Consider the following 11665-nt stretch of genomic DNA (forward strand, 5'->3'; position numbering starts at 1 on the left):
GCAGGTAGTTCTCCTCACCCACTGGTCACTCATTCATTCATCTACTTGCTCACACACACACACACACACACACACACACACACACACACACACACACACACACACTCTCTCACCTCTGGTCAGGGTTTGGTTTGCCTTTCTTCCTCATGTTGTTGGCGGTCGTCTCACTGAAGTGCAGCCGGCCGAGCGTTACCTTGGTGATTTTGTCGCCGGGCAGACTGACCCTGTGGGGGGGGGGGGGGTTATATATATTTTAACATTTTTCAGCGTTCGAACCTGGAACCTGGCAGGGCTGTTGCCACGGTTACCTACCTGACGGGGAGGAAGGGCTTCTTGCTGCGGTCGGACTGGGACTGCTCTATGGTCACCTGGTGGGCGGGGGCTTCCAGCTGGGAGGAGGGAGACAGGAAGAGCACAGACCTGTTATCGTTGCACTTCCTGTTTCCTCCCAACAACAAACTGACAACAGTGAAGAGAAACTAAATCCCAGACCAGGTTTGTGGGTTTACTGCCAGCTAATGTTTAAAAGCATGTTATGTGAATATTTGTACGGTAGGAAACTAAATTGAATAACTACCACTAAGTAAACAAAGCACTGCTTTCTCAGTTTAGATTACAGGCGATCTGTAGTCCCGCCCCTGTTTCCACCTCTAAACCAATGAAATCATCAATGGGCGGGGTTACAGGGTCGATCAGTAGCCCCGCCCCGCTCCGCAGGCTGCAGCTGGGTATACTTGGCAGCCTCAAATCCAAAAGTGTCTCCTAAAAAGCAGCGAGCGTGTGCTACACAGCTGACTGACCGCACAGGACTTCTGGGTAATGAAGTCCTCACAGTTCACACAGGTCCCTCTCTGTCATAATACATTATCTGGATGAACTTCAGCTCAGTTTCCCCACACAGATCCACGGCGTTTCATCTGATCATCTGACCTTGACCCCGAACACCCGGAGCAGGAAGCGCTCGACCTCCTGCGGCCCGCCGGCGGTCCGGACGTATCGCGGCTCTCCGGCCACGCCGACGTGAACCGTGACCTGGAAGTGGTTCTTCTTCTGGCAGACGAAAGCTTCGTCCGCCGCGGAGAAGCTGAAGCCCTTGTCGGTGTCCACATGGTAGGCAGGAGGCGGCCTGCAGCCACAGAGACAAGAGGCTGATCCTCATTTCAGGTTTTCAGATTCATTCCACATCAAATGTTTGTTTTTTTTATGGTGAAACATAATGTGATCCTGTTTGATCGTTTTTAAAATGGGTGAAATAATGCCAGTAGAAATGACATGTGATGAAGTTATTACATATTTTAACACCTTACTGAATTTTTAAAACACTTTACATTAAGTGTTCATTAATGCATTTATTAACAACTTTCAATTTAGACAATACATTGCAGTTGTTCCTGTGCATTTAACATGAAGTGATCTTATTTCGACTTGCACTTTTACTGTTATTTTTTATTTCTTATTTTATTATTAGTTTTATTATATTATATTTATTCATTTCCATGTTGTATATTTAAACTCATGTTCTTTTTTAACTTACTCTTATTCTCACTTTTTATGTTCAGCACTTTTGATTTATTTAGCATTTGATGTTTGACTTGCTATGACTATGATATATAAATAAAGTTTCATTCATTCATTCATTCATCTTTGTTAATGTTGTTATTCATGTTTAATTCATGTTAGTAAATGCATTAGTAAAAATTAGTTCATGAACAGTGTGACCTTAAAAACAATTTCTCTAAAATCTCTTGTCAGCTACGATTGGCTGTTTGCAAATGATTTGATACAAAATTGAAAGTGAGGATAATGTTGTGGGCTGATCTCCTGTCTGCTGTCTGTACTCACAGTGTGTGGAAGCTGCTGTCGTACAGCTCGCTCCAGCGGTCCGGTCTGTACTGGTCCCAGGTCAGCAGCTGGTAGGGTCCCGGGCCGCCGCCCCCGTCGCAGCAGGAGGCGTCGGCTCCTCCGGGCGGCTCCTCGGACCCGGACCTCCTCCTCTTCTTCCTGCGGGACGGACGGAGAGACTTCAGACTTCGGACCGGACGGCCTGACCGAAGCTAAACGTCTGAGTGACCGGCGGCGTCTTACCCAGGATGCCGTGCGGGAGCGGAGGCCGGCGGGCGGGCGTGGGGGGGCGGCGGGACCGGGGCCGAGCCGCCGCGGGGTCCGGGGAAGCTGTCCGGGGAGGGCGGGTGAGGGGGAGGGGGGAGGGGCGAGGAGGGGGGCAGGGGGAGGGGCTCGTGGACGGGGGGGGTGGGGGGGGTGTAAACCTGCGCGTAGCTCTCCGGACTCAGGAAGTGTGTGTGTTCAGGTGAGTGGTGTGTGTGCCGGTGTGTGTGGGGGGCGGGGCCGGGGCCGGGGCCGGGGCCGGGGCCGGGGGTGTTAGTGAGCCCCATGCTGCGGAGCTGGGCGTGGGTTAGCAGTTCAGGGTGGGCGGGGCCTGAGGCGGGGGCGGGGCCGGGGGCGGGGCCCGAGGCAGGGGCGGGGCCTCGGTCCTTAAAGCGGCAGGACGACGAGGCGGCGGGAGGCGGCTGGAACGCTTCCTGGTTGGTCGGCCGGTTGGACCAATGAGGAGGATCGTAGTGGAAGTCTGGCAACAGAGAAGTGCATTAGCTGTCGTGTGATTGGTTCACAGGTTTTCTGCCTCAAGGCCGTCACGTCCGATTCTGCCCAGCAAGTTACCAATGATGAAAAAGGATATGATGTCATGTGTGATGGGCGGGGCATTCGAGGCGCTGCTGTTATCTGTTAGCAGCTATCTGTTAGCCGCGTTAGCTCAGCAGCATGTTTGGGAAGAAGAAACACTTTGAACTGAAGAGCTCAGCTGTGACACTGCCACTAGCTCGCTTCATTCATGCTAGTAGCTAACTAGCTACCACATGGCTGCAATACTGCGCTCAATGCCAAGTAGCAACTACGCTAGTTAGCTAGTATCACTATGGTAACTTAAAAACAACTACCACTATATAACTACACTATACCAACACCTAGCCAACAATAAACACCAAAAAATGTTCAGAATTGTTATTTTCTTGAATTTTCATATCAAAATCTTATCACTTTTTCTTCCTGGAAAACACTGTATCTTTAATGGTGACATCATACTGTACAAGGAGGCGTAAATAAAAATAATAATAATAAATAAAAACTCCAACCAATAAAATATCTGCCTTTCTCTCCCTAACTGGTTTAACTTCCTCTTCTTCTACTGGTTTACACTTCTGAATGATCCACCAGTCGGTTCAGATGTGCAGTTCAACAAAACGTTCCCGTCACTTCCTGACAAACCAAGATCTAAAACAACAACAACACACCTGGAACCTGAGGAGGCGAGCAGGCCTCCGAGCTCGAGTCAGGAGGAGACTCAGGGAGCATGCTGGGAAAAAACAAACAAACAAACATGTGAGAGCTGATTGGTCTGAAGTGTCAGTATCTGGTAAACAGCTCCCTCAGTTCTGTACATGTAGTGGAATGTAAATATTGTAATATTATAATGTGCTTAAGAAGCGTCACACTGCTTCATGTAAAGTGACAGAAAACTTTGAGTAACTCAAGATAATTTCTATGAAATTGTTTGGGACGAGTCTTTAAATTCAGCTCTGAACTGAAGTGTCTTTACAAAAGACCAAAATGATTGACGGCACAACACTGAAACAAACTGTTTTAAACCATTACAGGTAAAGAAGGGACGATATATTGAAACTCAATACATCTCAATACAGAATGTGTCAGTCTGTCTGTTGTGTCAGGAACATGAATGGTGATATCAGCTCCATGTTATTCTGCTGTCAGGAACATGAATGGTGATATCAGCTCCATGTTATTCTGCTGTCAGGAACATGAATGGTGATATCAGCTCCATGTTATTCTGCTGTCAGGAACATGAATGGTGATATCAGCTCCATGTTATTCTGCTGTCAGGAACATGAATGGTGATATCAGCTCGTCAGTTTGTCAGTTGCTGCTGTGGCTCCTGAATTTCCCCAAGGGGATCAATAAAGTGCTTCTCATCTTATCTCAGCTTATCTTATCTTACATTCTAGCAGCCAATGGCATCGCTAGAAAGATTTGTGTCTCAGAAATAAATAATTCTGCACAGTCAGACTTTGTTGTATTGTTTCGTAACAGATTGTTTCTTTTTGTTTCGTTTTGTTTTGTTTTGCAGTGTTTTGTTTTGTTTTGTTTTGTTTCGTATCGACTCAAATTGAATTGAATCGTTTCATATCATTTTGTATTGTTTTGTGTCGTATCGTGTGTGTGTGTGTGTGTGTGTGTGTGTGTGTGTGTGTGTGTGTGTGTGTGTGTGTGTGTGACTTACAAACTGTTGGGGTCCATGTCATTGCTCAGGTACTGCTCCAGGATGCTGGTATCCACGGCAACTGAGCTCTCTAACACACCACTCACATCCTGACCTACACACACACACACACACACACAGACACACACACACACACACACACACACAGACACACACACACACAGGGTGAGCTGGTGTGTGTTATCTGGTTCCTTATCTTCTTCTGGTTGTTATACGGTCAAGGACGATTATCTCATTTACAGTATGCGTGTGTGTGTGTGTGTGTGTGTGTGTGTGTGTGTGTGTGTGTGTGTGTGTGTGTGAGAGCCATGGCCTGTTAACCCACTGGTAGCTGATGAATATAAAACTGTTTGTTCCTCACTGTCTGCAGGCAGAACATGGAGGATTCAATAATAAAACGATTAAACAGAAAGGAGAGAAACGGTTTCCCTGCTGGATCTTCAGTCTGTTTCTCGTCTTTCTTTGCTGACTCTTCACACTTTATTTTCAACTCTGTCGACTCCCACAGCAAATCAGAACAGCTGATGCCTGTTTGGGTTTCTCTACGAACCAGTAATCCCTTTAAAATAACCTTTAATTTACATTCATTCACCCCTTAATTCATGCAAAATCCCCTTAATATTATGGAGTTATTAATGGAGGAGATCCCATCTGAACCTCCTTAAACTGCCCTTAATGTTTGACTGTTTACTTTCTAATTTAATGTAAAATTCACTGGAAGATGTGGACAGCTGCAGAGAGCTGGAGGAGGAACAGACGGGCCACTGATTCTCCACCTGTTTCATACCAAGGACTCCTAATGTGGTCCACATTAGGGCCACGGACCCCCATGTGACCCACATATTTTTAATGTTAGACAGTGGTGGAAAGTAACTAAGTACATTTACTCAAGTACTGTACTTAAGTACAATTTTGAGGTACTTGTACTTTACTTGAGTATTTCGATTTTATGCTACTTTGTACTTATACTCCACTACATTTTAGAGGGAAATATTGTACTTTTTACTCCATTACATTTATTTCACAGCTATAGTTACTAGTTACTTTTCGGATCAATCATTTATATTTAAAACATTTGATCATCTTTATAAAATAACTATAAAATAGCATTGTTATAGATTAGACTACCCAAAAGTATAGCTAAATTGTTAAGATTAGCTTCACGTTGACAACTTTAAAATGCTGCTTACATGTACATGTATGTCAATAAATCAGTATTAATATTCCAATAATTTATGAAAAATATAACTCTCTAAATGGGGACAGTTTGCATAATGAGTACGTTTACTTTGATACTCTAAGTACATTTTGCTGCCAATACTTATGTACTTTTACTCAAGTAAGATTTTGAATGCAGGACTTTTACTTGTAATGGAGTATCTTTACTTTGTTGTATTGATACTTTTACTGCAGTAAAACATCTCAGTACTTCTTCCATCACTGCTGTTAGATATGATTTTGTCCAGAGCTCCATGACTGTCTGTATTGCAGGCAGAGAGATCAAAGAGAAACTATGATCAGAACAGACATTCTCCTACATTCTCTGGTTGAGTTCACTTCTTGTAAATGAACCCCTGGAACCCCCTCAAGGACCCCTGGTGGTACTCGGACCGCACGTTGAGAACCAGTGATTTAGTATATATATCTAACATGTAGTGAACAGGAGCTGTAATGTGATGCAGGAAGCGTCTCACCGTTGAAGAACTGCTGCAGCGCCTCGTTCTCTCCCAGGACGTCCAGCGGCAGCCGGCCTGCAGCCTCCATGCTGCCTCACTTCCTCTGAAAAGCAGCAGAGTTTCAGACTCTTCACTGATCCAACCGTCTCTCTGCTTTGAAAACAGGGAGACTCTTTCACATGAGCATCAGTTTATCACTCATTGCTTCTTGTATGAAAAGCTTGGGTGGTGCATCTCTAACAGTAAGACGTGACAGACATCGGTTTCTCTTTATTTATAAAGCCATTAATGGCAACTTGCCATCATATATTACTTCTTTATTAAATTGGTCCTATAGTCACTATTCAACTCGTTCAAGTGATTGGCTAATGCTCAAAGTCCCGCCTACAAACACTGTGCTGCACACAGCTGAACACTTTGCATTGAAACTGGACACAATTGTACATTTGGGTCAATTTAAAACCATAATTGCAAACTGGACCACTCATGGATGTTTTTAACTGTGTTTGGTTGTGTTCTGTTGTTGTTTGTTTATTTGTTTTCTCGTTGGTTGTTTATTTGTATGAGTATTTTACTCTGTACTCTCGGCATCATTGTAAATGAGGGTAAATGAGGGTTTACCCTCAATGATCTCTGAGATCTAAATAAAGGTTGAATGAATGAATGAGCATCAGATGCAAATAAATATAAAAGAACCGGTAACATAATCACTGAAACATAATGTGAGCAACCAGAATGTGAAACCAGAGGAGATTCACCAGCTGAACAGTTTCAGAAGTAGAAATCCTAGTTTCTAGTGTCAGACTGGTGTGAGTTATATGAGGAAAAAAAACAAAAACAGAAGTTAATGCCTTTATGAAAATCTAATAATAAAACTGAAAGCAGTGGCAGGAGGTCAGAGAGTCTGTCTGTCTGTCAGCAGAACTTATAAATGGATTTGCACCAAACTTTGTGGAAAGGTTGGTTATGGGACAAAGAAGGACTGATTAACTTTCCACACTGATTGGCCAAAGGGGGGGGGGGGGCGGTAGTGGGCGGGGCTTATCATGAAAAGCCATCTAACTTCCGCATGGATCAACTGATTGATCAGTTATTCCACACATCATTGGAATAACTGATCATGTTGGTCTGTAGAAACAAACGAACATGAACTTGATTCACGTAACGCGTTCAGACTCTGTGGCCAATCAGCAGACCCTCCTCACTCGACCAATCAAACAACACGGAGGAACTGGAGAGCTCCTTTCCTGTTTAGACAGAACCAGACCTTGGTCCAGTGTTGAAGCTCTGATGGAACCTGAACAGATAGAGATCTGATTTGTGGCTGAAGGGCCTGAAGTGTAAAACACAACATTTCACAAAACAACTTAAAACTGAAAACCCAACAACATTTTCGGTTTTGTTCATTTGTTTTGTGAAGTGTCATTGTGTTTCACACTTCAGGGCCACCGTAGCTTGTCCATGTGCTGTTTAGATAATCAGATAAAAAGATTAAAGTGTGAGGAAGGTGAACAGGCAGATCTCAGGCCCAGTCAGGAAAATGAGAAACCAGTTGGTGATGTGGAAGAAATATTAACTTTGGGTGAAAATCCGACATGTGGAGCTGGAGGAGGAATGAGATTTAACATCATGGTCTGATAACAAAGAGCCTGAAGAGTGATGAGAGTGTGATCTGACACATTTCTGAATGAAACAGGAAGTTTGAGCGGGAGGCATCAGGGGGAGGGGCTTATCTGAATATTAATGAGATATGGAGGAAGTGGTTGTGGAGGAATATTCTCCGCCTCCGACGTGGAACAGAGTAGAACAGAATGGTAGAATGGAATAGAGTACAGTAGAACAGAACAGAGGACAGTAGAATAGAATAGAATAGAATAGAGCAGAACAGAGTAGAATAGAACAGAGGACAGTAGAGTAGAACAAAGGGCAGTAGAATAGAAGAGAATAGAATAGAATAGAACAGAGGACAGTAGAGTAGAACAGAGGACAGTGGAGTAGAATAGAAGAGAATAGAACAGAGTAGAATAGAAGATAGGACAGTAGAGTAGAACAGAGGGCAGTAGAGTAGAATAGAATAGAGTAGAATAGAACAGAGGACAGTAGAGTAGAATAGAGTAGAACAGAACAGAGTAAAATAGAACAGAGGACAGTAGAGTAGAATAGAATAGAACAGAGTAGAATAGAGCAGAGGACAGTAGAGTTGAACAGAGGACAGTAGAATAGAACAGAGGACAGTAGAGTTGAACAGAGGACAGTAGAATAGAACAGAGGACAGTAGAGTAGAATAGAGTAGAATAGAACAGAGGACAGTAGAATAGAACAGAGGACAGTAGAGTAGAATAGAGTAGAATAGAACAGAGGACAGTAGAATAGAACAGAGGACAGTAGAGTTGAACAGAGGACAGTAGAATAGAACAGAGGACAGTAGAGTAGAATTGAGTAGAATAGAACAGAGGACAGTAGAATAGAACAGAGGGCAGCAGAGTAGAATAGACTAGAACAGAGTAAAATAGAACAGAGGACAGTAGAGTAGAATAGAGTAGAATAGAACAGAGGACAGTAGAATAGAACAGAGGGCAGCAGAGTAGAAGAGAATAGAATAGAATAGAACAGAGTAGAATAGAGGACAGTAGAGTAGAAGAGAATAGAATAGAATAGAACAGAGTAGAATAGAACAGAGGACAGTAGAGTTGAACAGAGGACAGTAGAGTAGAATAGACTAGAGTAGAACAGAGGACAGTAGAATAGAACAGAGGACAGTAGAGTAGAATAGAACAGAGTAAAATAGAACATAGGACAGTAGAGTTGAACAGAGGACAGTAGAGTAGAATAGAGTAGAATAGAACAGAGGACAGTAGAATAGAACAGAGGGCAGCAGAGTAGAATAGACTAGAGTAGAACAGAAATAGAAATTTTGATGGTTATCAAGATTTGATTGGATGAAATGTTAGGCTCCGCCCCCTCCTGCAGGATGAGTCGCTCATTCTGATAGAAAAGTTCAACAGATCAATGTTTCTTTTGTCATTTTTAACCCGTGAACAGCTGAACACTGATCAGGTGATAAAGGTAATAAAAGATATTTGTGATGTCACAGGGTCTGAAGCCCGGTCAGGGCTTCTGATCTGGATCTGGACTGCTGCTTCATTCACTCAGTATGGAGACTGAATTGATTTATAGAAGAGTTTCACCTGGTATTGATTGGTTTAGACCTGTAATAAGCTACAGACTGTATGGATCTGAGATTCATCAGTCATTCAGTCTGTTATTGAGTCCTAAAATCATAATGTTCTTAAAATAAGTGAAAGAATCTGCCAGTGTTGTTTGATAATTTCACTTGTTTCCAATGAAAATCAACTTGTTTGAAGAATTCAGTAGAATCAAGAGTCATTTTCTTTGATCTGTCTGATTCTGACTGGTTTCAACACATTGACTTGTTTCATTTCTAGAAAACTCCTGATATCTCTCCTCCCTGCACAGTGTTTCTACTGTTTAACAGCAAAGAGACATGAAGGCTGAATATGAGACTAGGCGACTCGTTAACATGGAGGGTTTTTTTTTGCGGCGTGAGAATCGGCTTCAATGTAAATCTGCAAAACTGATCCGACAGCAGAGGAACCAATGAACACAAAGGAAAACAAATGTGATTTCTCCGATCACAGACATGAGCCCAAACTGATCAGATGGCAGTCAGGGTCAGAGGTCAATTCATGACGGAACTCATCGATTCCAATTCAACTGAGGAATTGGAATTTGAAAAAACATCAGGAAACAGAATTGGAATTTAAATAGAATTTCAGGAAGTTGAATTTAAAGGACCAGGCCGGTTTTTTAATGCATTTCTTACCGTCAACAAATCCTATGAAAATAACAAATCAGCAATGATTTTGTTTTGCTAACAAGTCTGGTCCATGTATCTGGTCCCAGTGCAGCCATGTCCCAGCAGCCATAGAACTGCATTGTATTAAAAATCGATTAAAAACCCGTCACAGAGCCATGCTGCTGCTCTGCAACATATTTCATCATCACCATGCACCGGGCCGGACCACTTTTTCCTCAAACAACTTAATAAGCCGGCTGTAAACACGTTTTCCATCTCAGGAAAGTAGTTCCGTAGCACAGAAAATAGTCCCCCGGCGTAATGAAGAATTTGTTCCCGTTTGAATTTGATTTGGTAATAACTACAACAGCCTGACTTTTCATGGTAACAGTTAGAGATTTTTAAAATGTAAACTATGTCTTTGTGAGCTGAATTTAAAGGTTTTTAGTTTACAGTTGGAGCCAATGACTTCTGGGTTGACGGGTAAAAACGGAACGTGGGAAGTGGGAAAGTAATGAGAGCAGAGCAAACACATTGTTGATTTTGTTATTTTCATAGGATTTGTTGATGGTAAGAAATGTATTAAAACACATCGGCCTGATCCTTCAATTCAATGAAATTCTGTGAAATTCCATGTTTTTATTTTGTTTTTTCTTCCCACATATCAGATATTCCACAGTTATATATTATCAATATATTATCAATATATTATCAATACTGAATATGTTGGCACATGTTAAAGGAGCCTTTCAGCTGGTGTTTGATACAGAACATGTGATGGTAATCCACATTATGACTGAATGTGTTTGATTTGTTGAACTGTCTTTTATTTGATTCATAATGTTTTGATTCATAATGTTTTGATTCATAATGTTTAGAGTCGAGACAAACTCTGTCAGAAGTGGAATTTCATGGAATTCAGTTCTGATTCCTGTCAGTTCAGTTCAGTTCAGGTTCTGTTTCCTTACAGCTGGGAGACTTTCACACTGCAGGACTGACCTGGACTCACCATGCGGTCTCAGTTCAGGTCAGGACTGAACAAACCAGGTGACGGAGGCACTCAGAGAGAAACTGGATGTCATCCTGCGGCTAACTGAGCAGGCTAACACTGGTTAGCCTGCTGCAGGTTAGCCCGGGGGTGTGAGGGGATCAAATGGCTTAAAGGTAAAGAAAAAGAAGAAGAAGAGACAAACTCGTGTCTCAGGACGGACTCTTCCTGTTCTGACAGACAGAAGTGTATTTCCAGCTGAAATAAGGAAGCAGACATGTTTGACCAACACACCTGTCTGTCTTCTCCAAGATGGCCGCCGGCCGGTGGATGACGTTGATCTGCCTCCTCGATCGTCTTCAGGTGCAATCCATCTGCGTCTGTGGAGCAGATCCAGATCCGGACAGAGGGTTTTTTGTTTTTCCAAAACTGCGTTCAGATTCTTCTTCTGTGGTTTCGGCAGCACAGCGAAGCTTTTTTGCGACTCGAGAGAAAAATATTCCTGTTTCTGGACCGGAGAGAGCGGCGTCTCTCCGTCTGTCAGCTGAACTTTGAGCTTTGGACAGAAAAGGTAAAAGACGTTCACACAGCGCAGGCGTGTCACTGTGTGTGTGTGTGTGTGTGTGTGTGTGTGTGTGTGTGTGTCAGGTGTTCTCTGATCGAGCCATAAACCAGGCAATCACTCTTCTTCGTGGAAACACACACACACACACACACACACACACACACACACACACACACACACACACCTGGTGAAGCCTTATCTGTGTAAATACCCTCTGTCTCTCTGCATCAGACAGAAAGCTGCTGCTGTTTCTGATTCAGCATCAACATGGAAACAGCTCACAGCGGCAGCTGGGATTCGAACC

The 11665-nt window shown here is 43.1% G+C and overlaps 1 protein-coding gene across 1 annotated transcript in view; it reads right to left on the reverse strand.

Moving 5' to 3' along the window:
- LOC139665000 (myelin regulatory factor-like protein) overlaps positions 1-6079 on the reverse strand; it is a gene marked incomplete at its 3' end in the record, with an annotated part of 10842 nt that extends 4763 nt beyond the window's left edge. Inside the window, exons 1-8 of the mRNA XM_071543934.1 lie at positions 5977-6079; positions 4316-4409; positions 3312-3373; positions 2086-2587; positions 1843-2001; positions 931-1126; positions 313-389; positions 114-224 (exon numbers count right to left, since the gene is read on the reverse strand). Of these exons, the coding sequence (XP_071400035.1) occupies positions 114-224; positions 313-389; positions 931-1126; positions 1843-2001; positions 2086-2587; positions 3312-3373; positions 4316-4409; positions 5977-6079 (1304 nt within the window). The remainder of the gene's footprint in view (positions 1-113; positions 225-312; positions 390-930; positions 1127-1842; positions 2002-2085; positions 2588-3311; positions 3374-4315; positions 4410-5976) is intronic.
- Between the last annotated feature and the right edge of the window lie 5586 nt (positions 6080-11665).

Source organism: Centroberyx affinis, unplaced genomic scaffold, assembly GCF_046629955.1.
Source record: "Centroberyx affinis isolate AG114_WGS23_722 - 3 ecotype Tasmania unplaced genomic scaffold, CSIRO-AGI_Caff_v1 ptg004413l_1, whole genome shotgun sequence".
In the NCBI taxonomy this organism is placed as follows: domain Eukaryota; kingdom Metazoa; phylum Chordata; class Actinopteri; order Beryciformes; family Berycidae; genus Centroberyx; species Centroberyx affinis.